At 55.7% G+C, this 27,451-nt stretch overlaps 19 protein-coding genes across 19 annotated transcripts; 7 read left to right on the top strand and 12 right to left on the bottom strand.

Annotated features, from left to right (window-relative positions):
* Positions 1-9: 9 nt before the first annotated feature.
* On the bottom strand, positions 10-912 carry MRET_1378 (succinate dehydrogenase (ubiquinone) iron-sulfur subunit; the record flags this gene model as incomplete). The annotated part of the gene is made up of 2 exons (XM_027628005.1): positions 10-720; positions 760-912. The coding sequence occupies 2 exons, from the start codon at positions 910-912 to the stop codon at positions 10-12; spliced, it is 864 nt and encodes a 287-aa protein (XP_027483791.1).
* Positions 913-1,126: 214 nt separating this feature from the next.
* On the bottom strand, positions 1,127-2,248 carry MRET_1377 (histidinol-phosphatase (PHP family); the record flags this gene model as incomplete). The annotated part of the gene is made up of 1 exon (XM_027628004.1): positions 1,127-2,248. The coding sequence occupies one exon, from the start codon at positions 2,246-2,248 to the stop codon at positions 1,127-1,129; it is 1,122 nt and encodes a 373-aa protein (XP_027483786.1).
* Positions 2,249-2,359: 111 nt separating this feature from the next.
* On the top strand, positions 2,360-4,264 carry MRET_1376 (uncharacterized protein; the record flags this gene model as incomplete). Its single annotated transcript, XM_027628003.1, has 1 exon — positions 2,360-4,264. The coding sequence occupies one exon, from the start codon at positions 2,360-2,362 to the stop codon at positions 4,262-4,264; it is 1,905 nt and encodes a 634-aa protein (XP_027483785.1).
* A 183-nt stretch (positions 4,265-4,447) lies between these two features.
* MRET_1375 (translation initiation factor 4E) lies at positions 4,448-5,653 on the top strand (the record flags this gene model as incomplete). The annotated part of the gene is made up of 1 exon (XM_027628002.1): positions 4,448-5,653. The coding sequence occupies one exon, from the start codon at positions 4,448-4,450 to the stop codon at positions 5,651-5,653; it is 1,206 nt and encodes a 401-aa protein (XP_027483784.1).
* Positions 5,654-5,790: 137 nt separating this feature from the next.
* On the bottom strand, positions 5,791-6,109 carry MRET_1374 (ubiquitin-like protein 5; the record flags this gene model as incomplete). Its single annotated transcript, XM_027628001.1, has 4 exons — positions 5,791-5,828; positions 5,859-5,913; positions 5,957-6,039; positions 6,064-6,109. 4 exons carry the CDS (start codon positions 6,107-6,109, stop codon positions 5,791-5,793), a joined length of 222 nt encoding a protein of 73 aa, XP_027483783.1.
* Positions 6,110-6,201: 92 nt separating this feature from the next.
* On the bottom strand, positions 6,202-7,091 carry MRET_1373 (PIN domain protein; the record flags this gene model as incomplete). The annotated part of the gene is made up of 3 exons (XM_027628000.1): positions 6,202-6,450; positions 6,481-6,802; positions 6,829-7,091. 3 exons carry the CDS (start codon positions 7,089-7,091, stop codon positions 6,202-6,204), a joined length of 834 nt encoding a protein of 277 aa, XP_027483790.1.
* A 177-nt stretch (positions 7,092-7,268) lies between these two features.
* MRET_1372 (solute carrier family 25 (mitochondrial folate transporter), member 32) lies at positions 7,269-8,216 on the bottom strand (the record flags this gene model as incomplete). The annotated part of the gene is made up of 1 exon (XM_027627999.1): positions 7,269-8,216. The coding sequence occupies one exon, from the start codon at positions 8,214-8,216 to the stop codon at positions 7,269-7,271; it is 948 nt and encodes a 315-aa protein (XP_027483789.1).
* A 263-nt stretch (positions 8,217-8,479) lies between these two features.
* On the top strand, positions 8,480-9,227 carry MRET_1371 (mitochondrial inner membrane protease subunit 1; the record flags this gene model as incomplete). Its single annotated transcript, XM_027627998.1, has 2 exons — positions 8,480-8,575; positions 8,613-9,227. 2 exons carry the CDS (start codon positions 8,480-8,482, stop codon positions 9,225-9,227), a joined length of 711 nt encoding a protein of 236 aa, XP_027483788.1.
* MRET_1370 (uncharacterized protein) lies at positions 9,166-10,194 on the bottom strand (the record flags this gene model as incomplete). Its single annotated transcript, XM_027627997.1, has 1 exon — positions 9,166-10,194. The coding sequence occupies one exon, from the start codon at positions 10,192-10,194 to the stop codon at positions 9,166-9,168; it is 1,029 nt and encodes a 342-aa protein (XP_027483787.1).
* Positions 10,195-10,228: 34 nt separating this feature from the next.
* Positions 10,229-11,494, bottom strand: MRET_1369 (Aur1-inositol phosphorylceramide synthase; the record flags this gene model as incomplete). The annotated part of the gene is made up of 1 exon (XM_027627996.1): positions 10,229-11,494. One exon carries the CDS (start codon positions 11,492-11,494, stop codon positions 10,229-10,231), a length of 1,266 nt encoding a protein of 421 aa, XP_027483727.1.
* Positions 11,495-11,799: 305 nt separating this feature from the next.
* Positions 11,800-16,146, bottom strand: MRET_1368 (DEP domain protein 5; the record flags this gene model as incomplete). The annotated part of the gene is made up of 1 exon (XM_027627995.1): positions 11,800-16,146. One exon carries the CDS (start codon positions 16,144-16,146, stop codon positions 11,800-11,802), a length of 4,347 nt encoding a protein of 1,448 aa, XP_027483728.1.
* Positions 16,147-16,319: 173 nt separating this feature from the next.
* MRET_1367 (protein transport protein SEC23) lies at positions 16,320-18,638 on the top strand (the record flags this gene model as incomplete). The annotated part of the gene is made up of 1 exon (XM_027627994.1): positions 16,320-18,638. The coding sequence occupies one exon, from the start codon at positions 16,320-16,322 to the stop codon at positions 18,636-18,638; it is 2,319 nt and encodes a 772-aa protein (XP_027483723.1).
* Positions 18,635-20,020, bottom strand: MRET_1366 (WD domain, G-beta repeat protein; the record flags this gene model as incomplete). The annotated part of the gene is made up of 1 exon (XM_027627993.1): positions 18,635-20,020. One exon carries the CDS (start codon positions 20,018-20,020, stop codon positions 18,635-18,637), a length of 1,386 nt encoding a protein of 461 aa, XP_027483724.1.
* A 27-nt stretch (positions 20,021-20,047) lies between these two features.
* Positions 20,048-20,494, bottom strand: MRET_1365 (uncharacterized protein; the record flags this gene model as incomplete). Its single annotated transcript, XM_027627992.1, has 1 exon — positions 20,048-20,494. The coding sequence occupies one exon, from the start codon at positions 20,492-20,494 to the stop codon at positions 20,048-20,050; it is 447 nt and encodes a 148-aa protein (XP_027483725.1).
* A 108-nt stretch (positions 20,495-20,602) lies between these two features.
* On the top strand, positions 20,603-21,131 carry MRET_1364 (DnaJ subfamily C member 19; the record flags this gene model as incomplete). Its single annotated transcript, XM_027627991.1, has 4 exons — positions 20,603-20,790; positions 20,819-20,932; positions 20,960-21,057; positions 21,085-21,131. 4 exons carry the CDS (start codon positions 20,603-20,605, stop codon positions 21,129-21,131), a joined length of 447 nt encoding a protein of 148 aa, XP_027483726.1.
* A 191-nt stretch (positions 21,132-21,322) lies between these two features.
* Positions 21,323-21,749, bottom strand: MRET_1363 (large subunit ribosomal protein L37Ae; the record flags this gene model as incomplete). The annotated part of the gene is made up of 3 exons (XM_027627990.1): positions 21,323-21,359; positions 21,395-21,633; positions 21,747-21,749. 3 exons carry the CDS (start codon positions 21,747-21,749, stop codon positions 21,323-21,325), a joined length of 279 nt encoding a protein of 92 aa, XP_027483719.1.
* Positions 21,750-21,909: 160 nt separating this feature from the next.
* MRET_1362 (succinate dehydrogenase assembly factor 2) lies at positions 21,910-22,488 on the top strand (the record flags this gene model as incomplete). Its single annotated transcript, XM_027627989.1, has 1 exon — positions 21,910-22,488. The coding sequence occupies one exon, from the start codon at positions 21,910-21,912 to the stop codon at positions 22,486-22,488; it is 579 nt and encodes a 192-aa protein (XP_027483720.1).
* MRET_1361 (importin-7) lies at positions 22,485-25,610 on the bottom strand (the record flags this gene model as incomplete). Its single annotated transcript, XM_027627988.1, has 1 exon — positions 22,485-25,610. One exon carries the CDS (start codon positions 25,608-25,610, stop codon positions 22,485-22,487), a length of 3,126 nt encoding a protein of 1,041 aa, XP_027483721.1.
* Positions 25,611-25,704: 94 nt separating this feature from the next.
* Positions 25,705-27,366, top strand: MRET_1360 (cell cycle checkpoint protein; the record flags this gene model as incomplete). The annotated part of the gene is made up of 1 exon (XM_027627987.1): positions 25,705-27,366. The coding sequence occupies one exon, from the start codon at positions 25,705-25,707 to the stop codon at positions 27,364-27,366; it is 1,662 nt and encodes a 553-aa protein (XP_027483722.1).
* Between the last annotated feature and the right edge of the window lie 85 nt (positions 27,367-27,451).

Genomic DNA, 27,451 nt, shown 5'->3' with positions numbered 1-27,451 from the left:
GTACGAAATCTACGGTGTCTGAAGTGGGCGCTTGGTCACTTCAGGAGCGCCAATAGCCATATCCTTCTTGATCTGAGCAATGGCACGAGCGGGGTTCAGACCCTTGGGGCATGTCCGTGTGCAGTTGAAAATGGTGTGGCAGCGGTACAGCGAGAACGTGTTCTCGAGCTTCTCGCGACGCTCGGCGCCATGCGCATCACGCGAGTCAGCCATCCAGCGGTATGCCTGCATCAAGACAGCAGGGCCAAGGTACGCATCGCCGTTCCACCAGTACGAAGGGCAGGCTGTGGCACAGCAGGCACACAGAATGCATTCGTAGAGACCGTCCAGGTGTCGGCGTTCCTCAGGGCTCTGGAGGTATTCACGGCCACCCGGAGGCGGGCCAGCAGGCTTCAGGTATGGCTCAATGCTGCGGTACTGCTTGTAGAACTGCGTCAGGTCCGGAATGAGGTCCTTGACGACGTGAGTGTGCGGCAGGGGGTAAATGTTGCTCTGCGGCGCATTCTTGTCAATACGGCACAGGCAAGCAAGCGTGTTTACACCATCAATGTTCATGGCACAGCTTCCGCAGATGCCCTCACGGCAGGAGCGTCGGAAGGCCAACGTCGAGTCCTGCTCGTTCTTGATCTTAAGAAGCGCGTCAAGCACCATGGGACCTGTTTGGTTCAAATCGAGCTCGTACGTCTGCATCCTAGGCTTTTGCGTCGGCTGCTCAGGGTTCTACTTTGTTAGCTCTGGCCACGCATGTCCCATACGTACCCAACGGTAAATCTTGAACTTCTTCATGTTCGGCTGCTCGGCTGCTGGCGATGCCATGGCGCGAGAAGCCGACGTAGAGAAGGCGGCAGTACCCATCGTGCGGGGAATGTTGGCACGCACGGCCACGCGTAGCGTGTTTGGTAGCGACACCATCATACGAAGTGTATGTAGTATATGGAAAACGAGGCTGGAAGTCGGCCGCGAGGTTTGGACGAAGGCCTCGGGATAAAGCGGAAACGCAGCTCATTGCTAACCGGTCCATTCTCATTGGCCATGATGTCCTTTCACCGGCTCGACACATGATGTGGAGGTTGACTAATCACGACTAGCGTGAGAACACGCACAGATTGTGGGGATGGGCCGAGCTCTACGGTGGGGGCACAGGGAGAGCGGACGACAATCTATCCCAGAATGGGTGTGTATGCCAGTCACTAAGGCACAATGCCTTCGTACCACGTGGAAATAAAGTAGGCGCATCACGACCTGGTGTGTCCGATAACTCGCGTGCTTGGCGAGCTTCTTCCGACGCCGCATGCACTTCCGACAGGTTACCACCTTTATCAGCACAGGGCAAGGTGCCACCAGGAACTAGGTACCACAATTCATTCACGCCCTCTCGCAGCAAATAATCTCGTACTCGGGTATAATTTAGGCCCACCTGGTGCACACCATGCGAATCATCTGATAATGCCAAGCGGCCATGCGCACGTAAAATCAGCTGCAAAATTACGCGACCTGGATATGTTTCCTCTTTCCATCCTTTGCGAAAAGCTGAGGAGTTAGTTTCGAACAAAGCGCCGTAGCTCGAAGCGAAGTGAATGTTTCGTTTGAGCTTGTTGAGCACCTCACGGCCGTGTGGCGTAGTGCACTCCGGATACCATGGAGCAGACGGATCGAATAAGCGATACAAATCAAAATGTCCAATAACTTCAGGGCGGAGTCTCTCGAGCATTTCGTATTGTGCGTCAAGGTAGGCATGTAGTAGGGATGTGTACCCATCCTTCGTACCATGAACTTGTAAAGCCTTCAGGAATGTTGGCTCATCAAAATCAATAGGAATACCGTGAACATGGTGCACAGATCCCACGATATAATCTACCGTCCCCCGACCTACAAAAGGCGGAGGCACGGGTGTATCTTGAACTGCGACGCCATGCAACAACGCCGTTAGCGCATCAATGGAGTGCGGTGACTCAATATTCTCTGTCTCACATCCCACAAGTACAGTCATTCCATGTGGCATGGTAGCATACTTGCTTTGTAGCTCGCGCGCTTTGCTCAAGTAAGCTAGGAACTGTGTCGTGAGAGACGCTGGTGTCATGCCAGCTTCACATTCTTCAGGGTATAAATGTGCATCGCGCATGCGCGGCACATGTTCAGACAGGTGAAAATGTGTGAAGCCCAGTTCATGGGCACGTGAGATCACTTCATCGAGCGTAGATGAAGCATGCTTGCAAAACTCACCCGAATGCGAGTGATGCGAGTGCATCGAGGAAGGTGCCCTTTGATGCTCCCTGGCTGCAGTGACACGTGCGCTTCCTTTCCTACGTCCGCACTTGGCCTTTTGCCTCCACCTCTACGGGGCTTGGATTGTGGTCCCATGGCGTCAGACCGAATCATGCAACGCACTCTGAACCAGGCGTCGCAGCACACACTGGAGCCTACACGTATCGTTGCATCTCAGAATGGTTTTTACAAGGTCGTGTTCAAAGTACTGGATAATCCCATGGGACCGTCGAACGTCCTAGAATGGGTACCCAAGCAGGCTGTATCTGACCACTTGGTTTCCACGTGGCGCGCTCAGCGGGCGGAGCGCATGGCATTTCGTCAACACAGAAAGTCTCAGACATCTGTAGTGCGTGATGCTCGAGCAGATGATGTTGAATTTGAGCCCATGGAGGCTTCGCACGCAGCATCAAGCCACGTTGTTTCCCCTCTTTCGTCTTCTGCATCACAACATCCCCAGGCACCCACACTGGCAGCTACTTCTTCCATGCCAGATTCTCACGAAACACCTACAGAGCCATTTAACGTCGGAGCGAGCACCTCTTCCCATGTGTCACACGATATGTCAGTGCCGCATAGTTCAGGCGCTGCTGTGACGGATGCTGTGCGACAACACGGAAAAGACATGGGCGCATCGCACCATCCTTCTACTTCTGAGCCCCTTAGTGTCGATGGAAATGCGGCTGCATCCATGCACCTGCATGCCATCTGTGATCACCCGGCAGAGCCTGTGAACCACAACGCACCAACTCTTGAAATCACTGAGACATCGCGTCACGTACTAGAAGATGCACAGTTTGAGCCCATGCCACCAACTCCTCCGGAGCAGAGAACGCGTCAAGAAATTATTGATTCGAGCGCTAACCAATCCGACCATACCTCTGAATCGCTTCTGGCCCAGAAGCCCGGCTTGCCGTTGACACAGTCGCGCTCGGGACGTCGTATCCAACCTCCGCCAACGGAAACTTTATCAAAGGATGAGCAGATTGCCGCCTTGCAAAAGAAGCTGGAAATGCAACTTGAAGAGATTACACTGTTGCGTGGATTATATGAGGAAGCATCGCAGAGCGCAAGTAGGGATGCAGCTGCTCTGAAGGAAGCCAATACCACCTTGGAAGCGTTAAAAGTGCAGCTGAAAGATGGAATCGAAACACAGCGTCAACTGTGCAGCGTGGAAATCGCCCATCGCATTTCCGAATCCGAAAAGGCGCAAAAACAGCTTGCCATGGTACAATGGCAGCTGAATGAAGGTCAAGTTGAGTTGCGTCGCAAAGCTGATCTATGGGAAAAGCATGTGAAACAACTTGAAATCGAAGAAAAGGAACGTCTCAAGCGAGAACAAGCTGCCGAGTTGCAAAATGACATGATGCAAGAGCTGGCCGAGCTGGCTGTAGAGGCGCAAGAATTTACCCCGCCCACGCCCTTGCCAGACAATAGTGCGCACGATAAATCTTACGTGGCTGATGCAATATCTACGACGTCAACGCAAAATCAGATGGAAGCAGGGCAAGACGTGATCCAGCAGCGGCCGGCAGAAGCACCCGTTCATGCTAACCATGAGACCAGCACTGCTACGCGCCCCGCCGTTCGGCAGCGAAAAACCCCTGTTTCAGCAGCAGGTGAAAGTCTCGCGCCATTCTCGCAACCGGGACAGGAAATTACATCCCCATCGCCAGCATCCATCCCTCAAACGCGTGCTGAAGCAGACACTCATTTACAGCCTAGCCCAGCGACTCCGCCGCGTGACGTGTCACAAGAAAGCCTGGAGCTTTCTATTAGCGTACTGGCAGATTCAGAAGCGGATACCCCTGTGGGAAACCCCAACATGGCTCATACTACGCCCTCCCATTCTCACTCTATGAACACGCCAGTGCCAGAATCGACAAATGCGCCTTTACAAGAATCATCTCCTACTCATTCACCCCCCTCTCATTCTGAAGCTCCTAAGCCACGCTGGAAGCGGCGTAGGTACAGCCGCATGTCCTCCGTCTCGTTATAGCTAATGCGCACGTAGCAACACATTGTCGCGTTGTACGTGGGTTTCATGACGCGTCGCGGTACATGTGGAGGTGGCACAGTTTCCACGTGTTCTTGACCGGATTTAGCATGCCACTGGTGTGGGGGCGCCCAAGTTACACATCGAACCGTCAGCCACGACTGAGTACCTCGGGAGAGAAAGGGGATGTCGACATCTTTCCCAGAATGTGCTGATAACATGAGAAAAAGAGATGTCAAGTCCCATCCACCAACTCTGGTTGATATTGCTTCCAAATTCAATATGCCGGTTGGAGACGCACCCGCCACTCGAGAGAAAGTGCCTGAATCCACGCACAACCTCAGGCGCTTGGAATTGACAGGCAGACTTGAGCTTGCTGCTGCGAATGTAGACACAACAAAGCAAGCGAAACATACCCACTCCAAATTAGGTTCTATGCCCAGCCTGAACGACATTCGTGCACGGTTAAATCAGCGAGGTGTCGATATCACCCCGTCTGCTTGGAGCCCAACAAAGCAGAAGAGTATCAGCTCGTCTCAAGAGAAAGCTTCCTCTTCGACTGCCCAGAACATCGGGCTTGCGCTCACTGAAGCTCACAAAACGGATGTGGCTCAAGACACGGCCAAGACATCCACACCTGACCAAGCATTGACCAACGATGCGAATTCCCAGGAACACGAACATGTAGACTCTTCCATGCAAAATGCAACGAATCCTGGGCCCTCCTCTTCTAGCCTAGCTGGTCGCAAAGCTGCGCTAGAGGCCAAAAACGGTGTGAAGCATCCACTACAGAATGAATGGACGCTTTATGTTGATATGCAAAGAGCGCATGGGACTTTTAGTGGTGATCAGTATGAGGCAACGCTGAAGCGTGTTGGTCACTTCACATCACTTGAGTCCTTCTTTGACACGTTTGCTACGCTCCGTCGCCCTAGTCGACAAGAAAAGAATTCAAATTATCACTTGTTTAAGAATGGAGTGAAGCCGATGTGGGAAGATCCAGTAAATGCAGCTGGTGGCCGTTGGATTATCACACTGCGCGATCGTGGACGGACTGCGGGCAGTCGTCTTATCCACGAAGCATTGCTGGATCGCAGCTGGATGTGGCTTGTATTGGCATTGATTGGCGAAACGCTAGATGATAATGATCTTGTCACCGGTGCAGTGTGCTCGCTGCGAGGCAAGGGCGACAGGATTGCGATTTGGACACGCAGGAAGGAGCCCATCGACGAGCTTAATGCTATGGGTGAAAAGCTGCTGGACGTGCTAAACCTGCAGCATGAACCTAGCGTCCAAATGGAATTTAGCTTCAACTTTGGGTCGAAGGACAAGCCACATCTTTATACGAAAAAGAGCATGGCAGGTCTCGCGTCGACAGCACCGTCTGCATAAAGTATGCAACTTGTCACACGTTATCAATGTCCCCACGGGAATGAAGAGCGAACGTGCTTGACATCTTTGGCACATAGCAAAAACGCATCTGGGGCAAAATCCTCTGGTAGGATTCCTTTAGCCACAAAGACATTGATTTAATGAAGTTCGAGTGAGTCTCCGTCGTGAATTTCGTCTCATGCATCAGCGTATTATTCATACATACAGTCAGCCAAAGTGATGTGGTCCTTAAACGTTGAGTACGCTTTCTTTAATACAATCTAGACGGTTAGTTTGACGCTGCGTATGCTCAGACCAACATACTTTTTCGGGCGCTGTGCCTGTTTGGGCCGCGATCAGCTTCTTCAGATCTCCCACGGTATCTTCTGGACTGCATTTTACACGGACTATTGTAAGTTTTAGGCACGCACCTTTTCGACCAAGGCGGTCGTTCGCCAGCACTTCAATCATACGCATTCTCGTGATTTGGCGCAGATCAGCCACATCTGGGCACGTCGATCGCAGCCGTATTTTTGCATGGAGGCGTGTACCTAAAACTACAATGTTCCTCAAGACTGGGTGAGCAAGTGCCTATTTTCTGGTAGAGAGAGGAAAAAAAGCTGCTGAACTTCATTATGGAGAGATGATGATCCAGCGGCTTTGCGTATATTCTGGAGAACTCGAGGCAGCGATATGGATGCAATGTTCATAATTTCAGCGTGGGTCCTTGCGTTGGTATCATCTGATATGAGCATGACCTGAGCTTGGCAGGATCGGAGTAGTTCCGCGCAAAGGGCCACTATAGTTAGGTCATTCGTCTAATGTCAGCATAGATGTGGGCCACTTACCAGATCCCGCGAAGGTACGGATAACATGGTTTGAACATGTAGAACCCAGCGGTGAGGATGCAATGCATCTTGAGATATCGTCCGCATATACTTTTGTGACTGCACAGTCGAGAGGATCCAGTGGCTTGCAGAACGGGAAGAGGCTGCGATGTGGGTACCGTTGTCTTGCTTGTTTGTCAGCTTCAGATGATCTAATTCTTCCAGTACCACAAAGGGTACAACCAGGTATATGCGCGGAAAAGAAACTAGATTGTGCGAGAGCTCATGTAGTTGCGCCTTGCACAAAGCTTGGATGTGCTCTAGTGTGTGTAGCAGTACATTGCTGAGAGTCAATAAACGTCAACTTACGTGTCGAGCACCCATACGGCACTGCTTGAGGGAATCCAATCTAGGCGTAACTCAGATCCTGGCAACGATTCAGCAGGTTTTTGCTGTGCAGGTTGAGGCACTTCTTGATCCATGAGCTCTTCGACGGTGCAAGATTCGGCTTCAACACTGTCAGAATCCATATCACCTGCTGATTTTTCATTCCTGGATATAATCATACGCACAGGCCCCGAAGGCACATCGCCTTGGTAGTGCTCATTGAAGTAGTCGGCATATGTGCTCATTTATGCACCGTGCTCATGGGCAGTCAAGAACAAAATGTGGAGCACAAAATTCAACACTAGACGAAGATTTCCCAGAGCCCTATCCATTACTCTTACGGTTCCAAGATATGTACACAAATAGATAAAAAGGATCAATATCCATAGTAGCGCATAGTGAATAAACGTATCATAGTCGTATCATATGGAGTGTGTTGCGAAATAGTGCATGATTACTTCGTACGTCAAGATAGTCAAGCCCGAGTTCGGCACCGTACGAACGAGGTTTACACCCATACCGCGATAAAACCCTGAGATACCTTCATAGCGCAAAATAGATACAAAAGTTTGAACGAATCCAGAATATTGTCGCATTACGACGCCGTTATGTGTCGTGCACTTTGGGACCATCTGAAGACGCGTGCGAAGAACTTCATGCGGGTATGTAGCCATGGAAGCAAGCATTTTCGAGCCGCCACTGCATAGCAGGATAGATCCAGGTGAGAGTGCATCTCCACGCTTGAATTCTGATGTCATGCTTTTGAAATGCTCGTATAAAGGAAATTGGACAACAACGTGGAAAACACCTAACAAACTGGGTAGGAGGCCCTTGTAAAATGCCATCATACCCTCAGACCGATAAATCTTGACAAACGCATCGAAAGTATGGCGATAAAGCTCATGCTTCGGAACAGAAGCCGTCTGTAACATCGTGCGCGTCTTGACAACCCACATGGGACTGGTGCATGTCGTACTCGTGGCGCCGGCAAGCATAGCGCTCGCAATATGAGTCGCAAAGGGATGCATATGAGAGAGCGCTGTATGCTCACCGAAAAATTTTTTCCCAGCATCATATACGCAAAAGTAAATAGCCCAGGTGGGGAGGTACCCTATCACCGTGGGTCCCAGACCGCGGTAAAAGCCTCGCAAGCCGTCTTCGGTCCAAATTTTTCTGATGACCGTTGTCACATTATCAAATCCACCATGCGTTATACTGCCAGATGCACTCGCCTCTGGGCGCACCTGTAGCCGGGTTTTAATGACATCCAACGGGCACGTAACAACACTGGACACTAAACCTGCACATGCCCCAGAGATAGCAGAGTTTCGAACCTCTTTCTGGCGACGATCTGGTGGATACTTCGACATTCCGTCGTTGATTTCGTGTGCCGGGCCGTGTTGTTTTTTCTACGCACAAATCGTTCCGCGTACGTATCCGGCGGGAAAATATAAATGGGAGCACCGAAGGTCAAGACACTAGCGCCGCCCATCAGGCAGGCAGCCCTCCACCTAGACTGCCTTAAATCCGCAAATGCCGTGTCAACCACCCAGCGGTGTTGTACGTAGCCCTGCTGTGTCCACCATTCCTATACCGCGTCGCCGATAGTGAACATCTTTCCAGGAAGAAAAGCATGGCTTTCTCTCGTGTGGGAAAGATTGGCGTGGCAACTGTTCAACTCATGTGCTTAGTGCATCTGATTAATACACACATGTTTGAAGTACGAAGTGTATGTGCGAGGAGATAAGGCATTCTGACTACCACAGTGCAGAGGTGCTTCGATGGTCCCGACCATTTCGCCTATGGGCGACTTGGTTTTCCATGTGCGCCTTAATTTTCTAAGGTCGCTTAGCAAAACTCCTTTCGCCAGCGAGGACCTAAAAAGTCGATTCCCACAGGTTCCTCGCGGCATGCCTTCCCACAAACTTGACCCCAGCTGTGGGCTTGGATTGCGTCTCGGCGACCTTGTTGTGGCTACTTCTCCAAGTGATCCATCTCGCACAGTGTGCAAGCGCATTCTCGGCATGCCAGGTGACACAGTGCTGCTAGATCCACGCGATCATATCTCAGAGTCTGCGCTGCAGCTGGCTGCCCATTTCGAGGCGGGGTCCCATGTAATGCCATATTTGCGTATGCATACGGGGCGCACGGTCACTGTTCCACCTGGGCATGTTTGGCTGACGGGCGACAATTTAGCCAACAGTACGGATAGCCGACACTATGGTCCTGTGCCTATGGCCCTAATCAAAGGACGAGTGATGGCACGAATCTATCCAAGTATGCATTGGTATGGATCTGCCTTGAAAAAGGTGCCTAAAGTTATGCCCCACGAAGAACATCGTACAGACGCTGATGAAACATGGGCGCATTATCAAGCTTAACTTTGATGTTGCCTGCCTGGAAGTGTTCGGGCAAAGCATCCAGCACATTTGGATCACTAGCCATACGATCTGGACCCTCATAACCCAGCGACACGTTTTCTGTGTCTTTGATACCCGGGGCGTTTAAGTAGTATCGCAATGCACCCTCAGGACCCACACTATCACCGCCCGTATGCTTTCGACGCCAGTGCGCTGCAGACGTCCAGCCATCGCGGAATATACTCACCTGGTACGCACCATCGTCCAGCGGTTCCAAATGCACACCTGATAAGGCCTCGGATAGAGCCAGCTGTGTGCGCAGACGTTCCACTTCGTCGCGAGCCATGTCTAATGCATTGCGTAGTGTGTCATTCTTAGCGAGACGTGCTTCTTTCTCGTTCAATGCATCATCTAGTACAGACTCGTCTGCAGCGAGCATCGGCTGCCTGGTTTGGGATGGGGTGCTTGAGGCAGTCTGATGCAAGGCGGGATTACGGTTGATGTCAACGAGGAGTTGCGCATTCGACGACGATTCCTGGTTTCGGATTTCGTCCCAAATCTTTTTCTTGTCGAAGTTCTGAGCACTCTTCACAAAGTCGAACTCTTCGTCGACAGCAGACGTCGGGGCGTCCGTTGGCGTTGAGGATCTGACCGAAGGACGTGACGCTGACGACGCTGGGGCTGGAACCGTTTCTGGTGCTGATTTTGACACTGCACCTGGGGCTGGTGATCCAGTACGCTCGGACTTTTTGCGATTGCGCTTCTTTTTATCGGAGAGCTCTGGCCTTGTCGCTGGAGACGGTGTTTGGAGCGTCACCGTGCTGACATCAATCAGGTCCTCACGCCTCACAGAGACCACATCACTCGTATCTGCCCTACGAAGAGAAAGGGTAGCAGTTTTTGGATCGACAGAGAGAATAGTTCCAAAAAAAGGTGCGCCCTCTCGCGGCGTGAGGCGTACCGTTGTCCCAACAAACGAGGATGACATGGAAGGAGTCCAAGGAATAAGTGGTCTAGTTTAGTCATCTAAGAGAAGCGGAGGCCGCTACGGCGGGGCGTGCCATGTTGCTGTTCTGAGATTCGAGCGCGGGCCGTGGGTCGGTATCCGTGAGTGCTCGCTCGACATCGCCTTCGTCTATCGTGAACAAGGGATCGTTAGTTGTCGTCGTCGATGCAGAAGGCATATCTTCGAGCTTGAACCCATCATCCTCAGGCTCGCCTCGCTCAGCGCGCTCAGCCTGTTCCATCATAGCCTCGCGACGCTCCATGGCATTCCGCACCTCTTCAGTGCGGAAGAAATAGAATGAGAATGTTGCAAGACATCCACCGGCTACAAGGTCGATGAGGTAGTGATGCATCAGGTACATGGTCGACCAGTAGAGCCAAAAGCAGTACGTCCAATACAGCGCACGTGCGTCAAACCGTAGCGAGCCGATCTTGATTTTTATGGGGAAGAAATAACTCAAAAAGAGGGCTTCGCACGTAGCTGTGGCCGCATGCAAGGAGGGAAAAGCGCCAAACACCACAGGAGCGCCGCTGAATGCCATCGTGTACCCGAAGCCACCAAAAATAGCATCAATGCGTGCGAGACCAGCGGGGGATCCGCGCATGGAATAGTTGGCGGGTGTGAGTCCCTCGCGTAGCTCGTACCACGGAGGCGCGCAAGGGAAAGCAATCTGAATGATGACACCGACGAGATTCATGAATCCAAACGCGTTTGAAAACACTTTGACACTGCCTTCAGGCGCAAAAACAAACAAGAACGCAGCAACAATGAAGGGTGCCATGAAATGCACGACACCATATGGAATCCAGGCAAGAATGTCGAGCAGCGGATGGCCGAATCGCGTGAGAATATCACTGATGTTCGCGCCATACCAGATCGTCTCAAGAGTTGGAAGCACAGACACCCAGATATGCGGGCGAGCGGACACTTCAATAAAACGACAGGAGTAGAAAAGGAGCAGCCACAAAAGAATGGGTGCGGCAGGGAGAAAGAGTTGCGAGGTGAGGGGAATGCAGAGCACCAAAATGTACAAAAGTGGGATAATGAGCTTGTACGGAAACGAGGGTTCGGCCATGATCACCATCGAAAACACAGCGATGGGGAGCATAAAGCCATATTTGAAGCCGTCCTGCTTCGACATTTTGTACGCTGCCAATTTTTTAAAATTGTCGCGCGGTGACACACTAAAAGACAGGCGCTTAGCTGCAGCCAAGACAGCCAGCCATGTCTGTCGGTACCACGGCTCGCGCTTGGGTGCCTGCGCGGCTGGCGCTGCAGACATGAGCGAGTCGTCGTCAGCGTCGACCTTCGCAGACGACAAAAGGGCGCTCAAGACGCGTGCTCGGTCACGTGCTCGTTGATACGTCCAGGACGCTGAATCTCCTCAGCCTGGCAACGTGCCATGATGACGCGGCACCGCTCACTTGCCCCTCTCAACCGCCTGTCGATGGCTGCTGGGCAATGTCCGGCCCAGGCAGAAAAGTATGGACAGTGCATGCTGCGACACTACCAGGAAATGGACCGCGACGTTTGCGCGGCCGAGTTTCGTGCATTTCTCACCTGTGTTCGGGAACGGCTACAGCGTCGCTAATCAGAGGGGCACAATCGCCGCAGCACGCCCCATACACGGTCATAAAAGGAGGCGAGTGCATCGCGATCCTGGCACATGTGCTGGAATGTGCATCGCACATGATCTGCATCGGGTGGCGGTGCCCGCTTGGACTTGATGCCGCCACTCAAGCCACGGATGAAATGCGCGCGTGGGTTGAACAAACGGTTGTCCAGCCACAAAAATCCGCTGGGTCCGCCTATCATCTGTACAAAGGCCACGCCGCTGCGATGAACGAATTGTGTATAGTCAAAGTTGTTGGGCCGAGACGAGTAATGGAATTCAATGTCACGGGGGAAGTGATCTTGGGCTTCTTGATCCAGCACGAAGCCGAAATGTCGAAGGAGCGCCGTCTCGAACAGGTGGTCCGTGTGCTTTGGGTCGCGGCCAAATACGTGCCGCGTGATCCAGGACTCGAGGTGGTCCGTCGGCTCACACGGCGCGTGCGCGTTGCGGGTGCCGTGAATGCGCTCTAGCGTCGGCAGGTACATATCCTGCGTCGGAGGGTCGAGAACGAGAGAGATAGGTACGGGTGCCTGGAACGGATTGTGCAGCCCCACATCTTTTATCTGCCCAATCGGTGCTTCGACGAGCCGCAGTCCGTAACGTTCGACCGCTCGCGTCCAAGTTTGGACGAGATCGTCAATGAGGCGTGCTGTCGCGCCGAGCCAGTGAATTTGGAAATTGAAGCCGTTCTCCGCATTGTGAGCGAGGTCATGATGCAGGATCGCGACTTCCGAGCGGGAGCTCCGCCGGTCTGGATCCACATCAATCAGCATGCGTCGCGAGAGTGGCACGCGGCGTCGCTCCTTGCGTTTGTTCGTACCTGAGGACGACGTAGCCATGGGCGTGCTACTTGTTGTCAAGTCTTGGCGCAAACGTGTAAGCCGGTAAAAGTAGTGACCATCCATGAATCCATGCACGCCCAGCACATGTGTGATGTGGCCCGCCTGCTGCAGACGCGACGCTAATTGCACGGCCTCATCGCGAGTATGCACGTCGCTGAATGAGCGGCACAACCATGTCACAAGGTCAGCACCAGTAAAAGTATCCGAATACCACACATTGTGCCACTGGCGGCTGTGGATCTTTAGCTCGGCACTGGCCGCCAGCATGTCGTCGGCGAGCTGCGCTAGCGACCGAGAAGCGACATCACGCATAGGCGCTCGGTCTTTGTGGCTGCGTTGGCGTTCTAGCTCGTCATGCATTTCGGTCAGTGCACAGAGGAAGGACTCGTCTCGCATCGAGCACGATGGATCAAGTGTCGTCGGCAGAAACCGCAGCGACTCGTTGTCATGAAAGTGTTCGGCGCGTGCAAACAAGTCGGCGAGGCGGTCCATACCCGCGAGTCGCACCTCCTCGTCATTCAGATACTCGCCTGTTCGGGCGATAATCCGGTTCGGCGGGTGCTCACTGGGGACCACGACAAAGCGAGCACGCCAGTACAGCAACGACTCGGTGAAGGTGTCCTCATAGCCGGCAATGATCGAGTCGAGGTACGCCCAATTGTATGCGTGTGGATCTGGGTACTGGAAGTGCACGTCGATAGGGTGGTATCCCACTTGAGCGCGCGGCCATACACAACAGCGGTAGGTCGTGGGCGTCGTATCATAGGGTACTTTGTGGATGTAGCGCGTGACATGAATCATGCCTGCTTGGCGGTTGTACGTGATGCAGTGAACTTGGTTCATGGTGCTGAGATAGATCGGCTCGCCATCGGCAAAGTTACCTGGACGCAAGAGTTCGGTGGGATATCGCACCACGATATGATGCGGCGACGCCATATTCGGCAGAAAGACTGGGCGCTCGACGAGCTGAAATCCTTGCGACAGGCGCTGCGCACACATTTCCCGCAGCATACGCAGTGCTGGCGACGACGACGATGCACCGCGTTTGAGCATGATCGACGACGTGTCCGAGTGCACGGACACTGTATATGGGTATTCGTGCCAGGACGTGGCGAGTTCTCGTGCATGAGGCAGGTAGCGCGTCGTGAGCGGCAAACAGGCAGGCGACGACATGGACCACCATTTGACTGTGTGCTTGTTAGCCCGCTCCAGAAAAACGTGTTGCCAACGCAAGAGGAGTGCATGTTGGCTCGAGTGCGATGTGGGCGGGCCCACTGGCAACTGTCGCGGCGTATCAGGCGACAGTTTGGGCTGCATCCCATCTGATCCGTCATCCAGCGTCGGTGTGTCAGCTACGACGTGCGATGCGGCTCTTGTGCAGTGCTCGATCAGTGTCGGTGCAGTTTTCGTGTGGGAAGCACGCAAGACAGCGTTGAGGACACGCGAAGCGTTGCCAGACGTCGTCGACTGCCCGCGCGAGATTTTGGTGGGTCGTTGCCAGGGTAAAAGGGAGCGCCATGATGGCGAGCGGAACAGCACGTCTGACATCGTCGCAGGGACCTGGAACCTGGAAGAGGCGGCTGATCGCACAGCGAGCAGGGTTGTAGCTGTCTCACCCACGACGGGCGCCGCCTTGCCCACGGCGTGCTGGTAGGGCAGGCGATGCACCGCTTGACCGGATACGGCGGAGGACAGCGAGGGAGTCGAGCTGCCCTGTGACCATCGCGTGGCCGGTAGTGATGCGGGCCTCGGTGCTTCGGCTTGTAGATCGGGTGGCCAGGGAGGTGGCGCTGACGGCATGCCGTGCAGAGGCGCGAACTGGTCCCGATCATGCTGCTCCCGCGCATGAGAGCCAGAGGCCGTCGGCAAGGATGCATGAGGGAGCAAGAGATAAGGCAGCGTGATGTGTTGCTTGCGGGCACCCAGGAGCTCGAGCAGGTGGATATCATTCATGCGACAACGCGGCACAAAGCGATTGCGTCTGCGCAGATGGCTGTGGTCCGCTTGGTAGAAGCTGCAGTTGATCCAGTACGGCATGGAGTAATACGTGTATTGCGAGCCACGAGGCGTCGCATCCTGGAACAGTGGATCATGAGACGGACTGTGCTTTGTCGGCTCCGTGGATTTGTGGTGGAAGAGGGGGACAGTATGGAGTGGCATTTGGGAGAGGCATACCAAGTCCATCGAGATGGCCTGGTCGAACATGCGCTGAGTCGTGAGGCGCAACAAGGCCTTGTCCGCATGAAAGTGTCCCGTACCAGCGGTGAGCACAATAAGCAAGAAGCCTGTGCGGGTCAAGTCGCGATCAATATAGTGCTTGTTAGATGAATTGAGCTCCATATTCACCGCCTCGAGAAGGTTGCCTTGGTAGGCACTGGCGAAGCGGCCCAGCAGCCGTCGTCGATCGATGTCGGCACCTGGCGATACGGGACGCAGAAGAATGTCGTGCTGGAAATGGTAAAACTCTTCCTTGAGAATGCGCATCACCGCAGGCCATTGCGTAAGGGAATCCAGATCGAGCACAACCTTGTAGTAGTCGACATACCACTCGCCAGATGACGTGCACTGGAGCGGCAATCCATTGAGATATGCCTTCTCGCTCTCATCATACAGCACTCGAGTGAAAAGCACGAGGGACACGACATGATTCGTCCCAATGACTTTCCAGCGGCGCAGCATATCAGGCAGAAAACCATGCAGCACTTTTTCGTAATACAGCTCACCATGTTCGTCGAATTCCCACATTTCCTTCGACATTTGTATAAAGATGGTGCAGCGCGCTGACTCGGAACGAAAGATGGGCTTCGTCGATGTGTCCACGTAGCCCGACAAGACGCTGTGCTTATGTACAAACAGGCGCCCGACTTTCGCACGCAGGCCGGTCGGAAGGGAAATGACCTGGCCGATATAGACGCATGAGTCAATGCGTGAGAGCGCAAGGCGCCACATGTCAGCACGGCCCATGTACTGGTCTCGAAAGTAGAGCTCCATGTGCGTGATAATGTGGTGCTCGCGCGGTGTGCGCATGATCACGGCCTGCGAGCGGTTCGATAGGTGGCACAGCGATGCTATGCTTCTGGACACAGATAGCTGCAGCTGCGGCTGTCTTGCGACGACGGCCGCATCAGCCACAGCTTGCTTGGCCCGAAACACCAGCGTGCGTGTCGTGTCCAGCGTCATAGGGTCTTTGCCAAGCGTCAGCGCGGCCTCTCTCTCCTCAAAAGTCGAAGCACTCATCAGCATCAGCAGCTCCGTGTCAGACTCATTCGGCAGCGAGATCGCCGGATTCATCACAAAGTCATGCTGGGAAAAGTTGGGCGGGTCATGCGTCCATAGCAAAATGGGCCGCATGTGCACGGCCGATGCCGACGCATTCTCTTCTTGCTCTTCGTCGTAGTCTGCGCTCACTGGTGCGGACAACGGCAGGGTCCGCGCTCGTGAGGTGCCACCGCTCGGCGCCCCAGCATATCTGGGCATCGCGCACCGCACCCAGCCTGTCGAACGACGTCGGCGAGGCGCACGGCCGCTCTGATGTGAGGACCACGTGGTTCTTTCGGCCGACGGTGTGATGGGGCCACGGCGTGGGACCGTCGCACGCCAGCAGAGCCCTACACGCTGCGTCTCTGACGAGTGATCATTCGCGCACGACAATGAACGTCGACGAGGTTGAGGACCGCGATGGTGTGCGTCTCTCGTGGAACGTGTGGCCAGCAACAAAGCTGGAGGCCACGCGCACGGTCGTTCCAGTGGCTGCATTGTACACGCCGCTGAAGGAGCGGGAGGACTTGCCGCCGGTGTTGTACGAGCCGGTCATGTGCAAGCCGCCGTGCCGCGCCGTGTTGAACCCGTACTGCCAGGTCGATGTGCGTGGAAAGTTGTGGATCTGCCCGTTTTGCTTGTCGCGGAATCCATTCCCGCCGCACTACAAGGACATTAGCACCACCAACCTGCCTGCCGAGCTCCTCCCCAAGTACACGACGATTGAGTACACACTGAACCGCAAGTCGCAGATCCCGCCGATTTTCATGTATGTGGTCGATACATGCATGGAGGCCGACGATCTCAAGGCGCTGTGCGAGTCGCTCGTTCTCAGTCTGAGTCTCCTTCCGCCCCATGCCCTGGTGGGTCTGGTGACCTTTGGCACGGTCGTACAGGTGCACGAGCTGGGCTACGAAGGCTGTCCCAAGAGCTATGTGTTCCGTGGCTCGAAGGACTACTCGCCCAAGCAGATCCAGGACATGCTGGGCCTCACGCCCGGCTCGCGCCCCACGCCCAACTTGGCTGGTGCGGCTGCGCCAGGCGGTCCATCCGCGCAGCCGCGGGCACCTACGAGTGGCCAGATCGGTGCGACGCGCTTCATGCTGCCTGTATCACAATGCGAGTACCAGCTCACGAACATTCTTGAGCAGCTGCAGCGTGACCCATGGCCCGTGGCGAATGACAAGCGGCCGCAGCGCTGCACAGGTGCGGCACTGAGCGTGGCCGTCGGCCTACTTGAGAGCACGTTCCAGAACACGGGTGCGCGCGTGATGCTGTTCTGCGGTGGCGCGTGTACGGAGGGCCCCGGCCAAGTGGTGTCGACCGAGCTGCGTGAGCGGATTCGCTCGCACCACGACATTGAGAAGGACAATGTCAAGTACTTCAAGCGCGCAGTGAGGTTCTACGAGAACCTCGGTCGTCGGTGCGCCCACAACGGCCATGTGATCGATGTGTTTTCTGGCTGTCTCGATCAGGTCGGTTTACTCGAAATGCATTCGCTGTGCAACGTGACGAACGGTCATCAGTTGCTGGTCGACAGCTTCCAGATGGGTATTTTCAAGCAGAGCTTCAACAAGATTTTCGAAAAGGACGAGAACGATGACCTGCGCATGGGCTTTAATGCGACACTCGAGGTGCAGTGCACCAAGGAGCTCAAGGTCAGTGGTCTGATTGGCCACGCCATATCGGCCAACAAAAAGTCGAACTGTGTCGGCGAGACAGAGATTGGTATTGGACAAACGTCGGCGTGGAAGATGTGCTCCATCACGCCCCGTACGAGCGCTGGTTTGTACTTTGAGATCGCGACGCCAGCTGGCCAGCCGCTGCAGCCAGGCGCGCGTGGCTTGGTCCAGTTTGTGACGCATTACCAGCATGCATCGGGTCAGTTCCGCCTTCGTGTGACGACGATTGCCCGCAACTTTGCCGATGGTGAGTCGGGTCATGTGAGTCTCTCGTTCGACCAGGAAGCCGCCGCTGTGCTCATGGCGCGTATCGCCGTGTTCAAGGCTGAGATCGACGACAGCCCCGATGTGCTCCGGTGGCTTGACCGCATGCTCATCCGTCTGTGTCAAAAGTTTGCGGAGTACCGCAAGGACGACCCGACTAGTTTCCGGCTCAGCGAAAACTTTAATATCTATCCTCAGTTCATGTTCCACCTGCGGCGCAGTCAGTTCCTGCAGGTGTTCAACAATTCGCCTGACGAGACGGCGTACTACCGCCATGTGCTCAACTGCGAGGATGTGAACAACTCACTCATTATGATCCAGCCAACGCTCATGTCGTACGGCTTTGAGGGGCCGCCGCAGCCCGTGCTGCTCGACTCGATGTCGATCCGTCCAGACGTGGTCCTGCTTCTCGACACATTCTTCCACCTGCTCATCTTCCACGGTGAGACGATTGCGCAGTGGCGCAAGGCGGGCTACCACGAGCAGGAAGGCTATGAAAACTTCCGCGAGATTCTCGAAGCGCCACAGGCCGATGCACAGGAGCTGCTCATGGAACGCTTCCCGATTCCACGGTACATCGTGTGTGACCAGAATGGCTCGCAGGCGCGTTTCCTGCTGTCCAAGCTCAATCCCTCCACGACCCATATGACCGGCGGTGCGTACGGCGTCAGTGGCAAAGGCGCCGCTATTTATACAGACGATGTCAGTCTACAGGTGTTTATCGAGCACCTCAAGCGCCTGGCTGTCGGTGCCAATAGCAGCTAGACCTCCCCTTCCATTAGTTCAGCAAGCTCAGCCTCCTCCTCCGCAGTAAGCGCAGCAGCAGCGGGCGTCTCAGGCATGTGCCCTTCTAGCATCGAGAGGGGCCAGCGGCGCACCGTGCCATCCAGGGACGCCGTCACCACGTAGGCCTGGGGCGTCGTCCACCAACCAGCATACGTCACATTATGCCAGTGTCCATCCAGCGCCGTCTCCGGCTGATCGTCACGGTACACTTGTAGCGTGCCGTCCTCCATGCCGACAAGCACGGTCTCATCGCGCAAAGGAAGCACCGCGTGGGCCTTGCACGGTACGGGTATCATGTGCGTCGCATACACGGGCGGCTGCGATCCCAGCACGTCGCCGGCATGCGACGAGCGAGCACCCCATCGAGCCGGCCTGTCTTTCTGCGACGATAGAGGAAAGCATCGCACGCTCTGGTCACTGGATGCCGTCCACACATGCGCCGTCCATGTGTCATCCTCTTCACGCCACACGGGCTTGATGTCATTCACACTCGTCTCGTGGCCATTCAGTTCGCGGACAACAGACAGGTCAGGCGTCACCTGCAGGACGCGGCCCATGGAATCCGCCGAAAAGACCGTGCCTGGTTCTGGCACATCGTTCGCGACGACCGCACCGTGCGGCGGCGGTGGCAGCGTAGAGATGCACACGATCGGACGCGTGTGTTGACCTTGCAGCGCGCCACGTACCGTGGGTACGGGACACGGGGCAGGGACCGTCGCCAATGCTGCCCATGCCGCGTCGTCCAGGTCGTGCGCCCATTTCGATAGCGGTGCAAGATTCCATGCACGCACCGTCTTGTCATTGCCGCCAGCGTACAAGATACAGTGCACGGGATCGACACACAGGGCCTTGAGTAGGTCGGCGCCTGCCTCATCCAGCTTGACCAGGCATGGCGGACGCTTACCGGGCAGCACAGGCCAAATTCGGATGCACCGATCCCACGACGCTGTGCACACAAATGCACGGTGGTCTGACACGGACCAGGTGGCGAGTCCGGACACGGGGCCGGCATGTCCACGAACGAGCTGCACGACGCGACCGGACTCAAGATGCGTGCACCGCGCCACGCGCCCACTCTCAGCTGTCCAAAGGAAGGGAGAAGAAGTGTCATTGGGTCGGTGAGCAGTAATCACCTTGTGCACGCCGCCATCCGCACCCGCCGCACGCTCGGCGAGGCGTGCCATGTCGACTGAGGGCGGGGCATCGCTCCCGTCTAATTTTGCGCTGCCATGCATCCCGAGCCAGATGGGAGAGCCATGCACGGCACCAGAAGCCGTGCGCTGCGCTTTCGATGCGCGATCGCGCCCTTGTGCCAGGGACGCATCCGACTGAAAGAGATGCGTCGCTTGCGCCGTGTGCATCAAAAAGACAAGGGCTATTGCTCCACATCAGGGCCGCATGGCCGCTTGATAAAACGAGGCCCACACGGCTTCTCGCGCAGAGGGCAGGGCATGGTCCGCCGCGTGCAGAAACGCCGGCACTTCTTTGAGCCGTTCCAGCTGCACAATGCCAGAGCGCCGCGATACGCTCGTGGGCGTGGCGTGAGTCTCCAACGCATGAGACAGCGCCTCAACAGCCTGTACATCAATCGGGCCGTGCTCGCGCAGTTCGCACGTAAACCACGAAAGTCGCTTGACTCTCCGAATAAACTCGGGCACTTGAGAGGGCGTGTCGGTGCGGTCGGTAATCAGGCACAGGCCCGGGTACCCAATCTTTAGTAGACCCTGCAGCTCGAGGTCTTCCGACCATTTGTGAAATGCACTGATTTTCTTGGCCATCCGAATGTGATGGAACAGCAGCATGGCTCGATACGGCCCCGTAGAACTAATTTTCATCCTCGAAAACGTGGGAACACGTCGTGGTCAATGGCACACGCATGCTCGTTCCTCCACACCAAAAAGGCGGTGTGGCGCACCTGGCTACGGTTGCCTTTCTTTCTCTGCATGACTATGTGGTGGCCCACAGCGCGTGCATCTGTGCGGCAGCTCTACGCTGTGCGCACACCTATGGCATGGGCGTCTCGCTCGATGATGACCTCGCCGTTCAGGCCGACGACTCCGCTTCTACTGCAGGCGACGCAGCCCAAGGAGATGACCATGCCGGTCGTGGTGGGATGTGGCCTGGTTGGCGCGTACGTATGACATGGGCTCATGAGGCAGTGGCCTGATTGCTATGATGATGCGCCCTACAGGTTCGACGGGGGGCAAATGGGTCAAGGGCGGCTTCCAGGCCAAGATGGATCGAAAAGAAGCGATTCAGATTTTGGGTTTGCGGTGCGTGCCTGCCGACTAACGTGGCAGCGAAGCTAGTGTCAATCGTAATCGCATCAAGGAGGCACACCGCCGTATGATGATTGCGAACCACCCAGACCGTGGCGGATCGCCCTACCTCGCTAGCAGTACGTGCTCCTGCGCTTACCCTACAGAAATCAACGAGGCCAAGGACCTACTAGAACGCACCACGTCGCGTTGAGCGCATGTCATAGAACATAGGCGCAAGCACGAGCACCCCCTCATTGGGCATACATGTAGGTATTCACCTGCCACTACAAACGACCAGTGGCTATGGCTCATCCGCAGCAGTGCAATACAACACACACAGTAGTTCATACTGGGCACACTGTGGGACGACATTTTGAGGACGAGACGTTGACAAACGCAACATTATGCCTCGCTGATCTCACGCAGACGACGGATCGTGCTGTTGTTAGTGGCGACTTTGGGGGTACAACGTACCTGCGCACAGTAGCTGCGGCCGTCGTGTTCATCGACCAGGCGCCGCCGGCGACGACCTTCTTGCACGCACTGCAGTCCCAAATACCCACAGCCTTGCGCTTCACGGTGTCCTTACCACAGAACGAGCACGTGTAGCGGCTGTGCTGCGAGATTTCAATGTTCTTGATTTGGCGACGCAGCGACGAGCCGTAGCGCGTGCCGTACTTGCCTGTGATTCCAACCTTAACAGTGCGCTTAGACTGACTGGTTAGTATTCCGCCACGAGCTAGCGCGGACACGAGCAGCTTGAAGCTGTGCGACACACAGCCGTGTGTGCCGGCTCATGCTGGCGCGCATACTTGAGCCAACGTACCATCTTTTGTGCCAGAAGAAGGAGGTAGGACAGCCGGCGCCTTGGGCGGAACTGGAACGAGGAGGCGGCCGCGAAAGCTGAACTTGAGACACGTGATGCATATAGTTGAAGCACGTGATGCACCGAGTGATCGAATGTGGAGGTTCGTGCACCTTGCACCCTGATGTGGATGATCCGAGCTGCCGCGCCGGCGGCGAAGGCCGCGTCGCGGGCGGCGCTGCTGCCGCGCTCGCGTGCCTGGCATGCATGTGCTGTGCTGTGCAGTAAAGATACGCTATCTGACCCTTTTCCCCTGCCCTTTTCCAAAGAACTGGATCCCAAGCAGCGTGCTGAAGGCGTCAACCTGGCGAGTGAGCGCCAGGGCGTGGAAGGTATGAGCGTGCCCATTCGCGTTCCCAATCGTGAGAATGAGCCACGTCCGCGTTTGCTGGCACGCCTCCAGTATCAATGCAGGAAACGTGGCACGCTCGAGACGGACCTGTTGCTCAGCACGTTTGCGCAAAGCGAGCTGGCATCGCTGCCGGATGAGGAGCTCCATGAGCTCGATGCACTCCTTGACGAACCGGATTGGGACATTTTCTACTGGTGTACAGACCGCAAGCCAGTGCCCGAGCGGTGGCAAGCATCGTTCACGACACAGGGCCGGTTAGGGTACAGACTACGTATTCATACACGGAATGACCATGGCCTTGTGCGGCGATTTCCGCCACTCAAAGGCGATATTCAATCGCCCTCTGCCTAGGCCGAGGTGCCGGTATCTTCTGAGTCTTGTAGATCATAGACCTGCTGCAAATCTTGTTGCTGCTGCTCGTTCAGACTCGCCGTGAGGCTCTGGAACAGGTCCGCCTGCTGAGTCTGCAGCTGCCGAATAACGGCGCGGAACGGCTCATATACTGGTACGCTTTCGAGGGGCGACTCGTACACCAGGTCATCATCATCAAAGTCGTCTTCCAGGTCGTCTGCACTACCGATGCCGTCGTCGGCCGGTGCGTCACCGTCGGCGATGTGAACTTGCGCGCGGACACGGTTGGCCTCCTCGGCCAGCAGCTGCAGATAGTCATTATCATCTTCCTGGACATCCGCATCGTCATCAAATTCGTCCAGGGCCGCATTCACATCGTCATCCAAGTCATCGAGGCCCTCATCGAACACCTTGTGCAGCTCCTTGCGCTGCGCAACGAGTTTGGGCAGGGCCTTGAGTTGCGTGAGCAAGGCGCCGAAGAGATGAGGGTAGCCATTCCGCAGGGCGGCGGGCACAGACTGCGGGTCCATCGCAAGAAGCGAAAGCAACGCGACAATGGCGACCTTGCACTCATGCACGCGTCGGCACTTGGTGAGCATCGGCAGCACTGTCGCAAAGAAGGCTTGCGTCGCGCCGTGCGACTCGAGGATGCTAAGAGACAAAGTCGGGTTGTAGTACATCGACTCGAGCACAATGAGCGCAGCCCATTTGCGGAGCAGATGCGATTCGGTCGACTTGTCAAGGAAGGGGAGCAGCGCAGTGAGAATACCAGGCACTGCATCGTCGACGTAGCCACGCAAAAGGAGCAGGACGACTTCGGCAATTTGACAAGCAGCAATGCGGTCGCTCGAGACGAGTTGGTCGCTCGAGATGGCCGTATGGAAGATGTCGATTAGCATGTGGCGATACTCGGCGTGCTGACGAAGCATCTCTGTGCCGTACGATGCACAGTTGTCAAACGTGCCAATCATTTCTGATAGGTAATCGATGCCACTCGACTTGAACGACTTGTACATGAGCGTGAAAATGTCCCACATGGCAGGCGACACGCTCTTTTGATAATAGGTAAGCACGTCTGTGAGTTGGAAGCAGTCGTCGTACAGGTCGAGCGTTTCGGTCTGGATCGTGAACGCCACGACCGGGAGCAGCACTTTTTCAAGTTCAGCGAGAATGTCAGGACGTGAGTCGGCAGTCGTGACCATCTGGTACATCGTACTCAGGCAGCCCATAGCGGCAAAGTACTTGTCCTCTTCGCCCTGGTCCATGTTGAAGGCATGCACGCCGTCGACGCCGCCGTCGACGCCCGCGCCAGCGAGGTTATCCTGCAGTAGCCGCATGTAGTTGTTCGCCATCTGTTGCGTGAGGTCGACAGAAAACGGCAGGAGCTCCTCGGCAAAGTTGTTGACGATTTTTTCCTGTGTCGTCATAAGCACATCGAGGTCCGTCTCATCCGAAAGCTTGAGCAGTTCCTGCATAAGACGGCACGCATTCGGTGCCACAGCGTTATGCACTTCGTCGTGAGCCACGAGCTCACCCATGGCCTCTGCTGCCTTGACACGCACCGGCAGCTCCGTGTCCATGATGCAGTCCATCACGCCACGGAAAGCCGTCTCGAGACTCTGGCTCGTCTGCCACTTCATGCCGGCACTGTCGAAAGCATGGATCAGCGCACATGCGCGCAAACGCAGAAATGGCTCTGGGCTCTTGAGCACAGGCAGTACATGCTGTACAAAAAACGCATCAAGCATGTTTTGCACATTTTCGTGGTGCACCATCGTCTGGCATATCGTCATGCACATGCGAAGCGCCCCGTCAAACTGCCTGGCGGTGCATTGGGCCGGATACGCATTCAGAACGTGCGTGATGAACGTTAGCGTCGGCTCAAACATGGACTTGGTGCGGCGTGTGACGGTCACATTCAGAAGCATGCTGGCGGCACTTGATGGCGTACCCAGCTCCTCGAAAGGATCAGAGCCCAGACGCACAAAATCGATGGGGTCAAGCTCCCATAGCTCCTCGTCTTCATCTGAGAAGCACAGGTGCGGATACACGAGCGTCTCGATAATCTGCTGCATGTGCGGACGAAGCAGCTGCCACATGGACTTGGGACGAATACACTCAGAGAAGAAGGTAAGTAGGTGACGAAGGACAGGCTTGCTGACCCAAACGTGCTGCGACACGATGCCATCGGCCGTGTGTAGGTATGCCTTGAGGATCTCGGGAGCAAAGTTGTGGATGAACGTTTCGGCGAATGGCTTGTACATCTTCATGCTCGCTGCCAGCTGGGATGGCGTTCCGTACCGCGAAAAGAGCTTGTTTAGCGAATAGAAAGCCCACTTTTTCGCCTTCCACCAGGGCGCCTTTTCCCTGGCGTCGGCATCGGCGTCGGCATCGGTGACCACACTTTTCTGTACGATACGCAGCATGACTGAGCCCCACGGTACAATACTCTCGTTCGACTGTTGATGCTGCGTCAGCGTCACCATCATACTCGTCTTGTACGTCTTCATAGCATAGTATACAATCTCGCCAACGGCCGGCAGATCGCTGTGGTCCGAGTCCATTAAGGCACTTACCGTGGCAAGCAGCGCCGGGAACGTGTGTGAAACGATGCTCTCTAGCTTCGAGTCTGTACAGTCGAAGCGGAACGCACGGACAAGCTCGAGCAGCGCTCGAACGCCGGCAAAGATCTGGAGCTGCTCACCAGAACTCAGTAACTTGACGATCTCTTCCGTCAGCGTCGGCCATGCCTGTGGGAAATCGCAGCGCACAATCGAGTACATGGCACTAGCAATATGCACACGCAGTGTCGGCGGCAGCGATGCAATCGTCGGGAGCAGCCCTGAGCGCACCACCTCCTTGTCTTGGTCGGACACGGCAGACGGCGCATCAGAAAAGCCTCGGGCTAGAGATGCGTCCCAAGTACGCGAAATGCGGTTCTTGACATAGATCGCAGCCGCCTGGCGGATAGAAGTGTCGACTTCTGGCGAGGCTACGAGCTGGAAGGACGCGGCAAGCATCCCAGGTTGGCTTTCGAGCTGGTGCAGCTCCTGCTCAGACGCACGACGCACATGGACGTCGGGACTAAGCGTAGACGGAAACAGTCGTAGGAGCGTTTCCATACGGGCGGTATGGCTGATGCGCTCGAAAGTCAAACCTGTTTTTCGTGGTGGATAGGCCTTTTTTTCTCGTCCCCAACCACGTGGCACAGCTGCCATGCCACGTCCAACGACGCGTACAGACAGCCGCCTCGGCGGCCGTCTTGCGTTTGTCGATCGGACCTGTGCACCGGCACGCAGGCTTCGGCCATTATCTGGTACGCGCATAGTCGGCGATGAGCCGACGCTTTCCACCCTTGCTGTTCACAAGCGCAAGGTTGGTGACGTGCGTGCATGGCTCACTGAGGCGCTGGAGGGACCACCTTTGCTGGCTAAGCACCGCCGCATCCTCGTGCTAACAGGTCCGGCGGGTGCTGGAAAAACCGCGACGGTGCGCGCTTTGTCGCATCGCGATGCCCTGCATTTTGACGTGGTTGAGTGGCTGAATCAAGAAGCGTATAGCGACCGTGGCATGACACGTTCGGTATGCGAGCAGTTTCGCTCATTCTTATTATCAACCGCTCGGTTCAGACCATTGCCATTGGCATCAAGACACTGTGCCGCGCGCTCTCAGTCGCGGTGCGTGCTGCTTGTCGAAGACTGGCCCAATATATCGCATCTCGAGACACGTCATGGCGTGCATGCCGCCCTTGAGCAGTTTCTCGAGGCTGTGCCGCATATGCCATTGATTCTAATCGTGTCCGATAGCATTCCACGAGCTGACACCGAAGCGTGGGATGGCTCGATGGACTGGCGAGCACGTCTTGCTGGGCAGATGGACATTCGGACAGCCGTGTCAGAACGGGTACGCATGCATCCGGCGTGTGCCGAGATCCGCTTCAATCCACTCACGCCGCGCATGATTCAAAGTGCATTGGCACGGCAAGCACCACATATACCCATAAGCGTCTTGGCTGACCTTTCCGAGGCTTCCGGCGGCGATATTCGTCGAGCTTGCACGGCTGCGCAGGCACCGACGCAGTTGTCCCAGTCAGATGCAGCACTAGCGCTCTTTCATGCGCTGGGTCGTCTCTTGTACAACAAGCGCTTGGGTGATCCTGACGTGATGGATCATCGACTGGCTGAGCCGCTGCCGCTCCATCGACCGCGGCGCTCGATGGTCGATGTTGAGGCACTGTGGACGCAGCTTCCTGTGGACGCCTCGACATTTCAATTGTATGTCCACCATAATCTGCTCCAGTTTGCGGACGACGTGGATCATGTCGTGACGGCACTGGACGCTATGAGCTATGCGGATACGATACGCCTCTCTTCGCACGGTTCGTATGCTGAGCAATACGCGTTCGAGTGCATGGCACGCGGTGTGCTTTTGTCGCTTCCGTCACCTGTACAACGCCGTGGCCAGCAGCTGACGAAGCCAGCGCTTTGGGAAGCCATGGAACGCAGACGTGCATGTGATGAGGTGTTTTGGCGCGTCGTGTCCGATGACGTGCGCTGTGGGCGTGCGCGATGCCGCATAGACGAATTGGCATCGTACGTTCTTCCTCTATCGGCACGCACGAGCCATACATGGTCAGCGATCGCTGCGCCTCTCACCCACTTTCGCGAAACGACGAATGTGGGGGCAGTGGTCCAAGAAGCACTAGATGCCTTGGACGAGGCGCATGCATCCGAGCTCGCTAACGATATACCCAATTGCACATCTCATGTGGAAGACGAGGTGGATGCAACTTATGCGGACGAAGCCTCAATCGCTAGCTCGCTGGACGACCTTGACGAAGACGACTTGGATACCATAGCTGCGGAGCCCTCCACCTAAGCCTCCAGGTAGCTGCACGAATTTGGCAACAGCACAGGTGGAGGGGAGAAAGGCCCGTGGCCGGGGCCCAAGAGGTCCCGAGGGA

The sequence above is a fragment of the Malassezia restricta genome, chromosome II (genome assembly GCF_003290485.1).
Source record: "Malassezia restricta chromosome II, complete sequence".
NCBI classification, from domain to species: domain Eukaryota; kingdom Fungi; phylum Basidiomycota; class Malasseziomycetes; order Malasseziales; family Malasseziaceae; genus Malassezia; species Malassezia restricta.
This window is presented reverse-complemented; position numbering and strand designations above follow the sequence as displayed.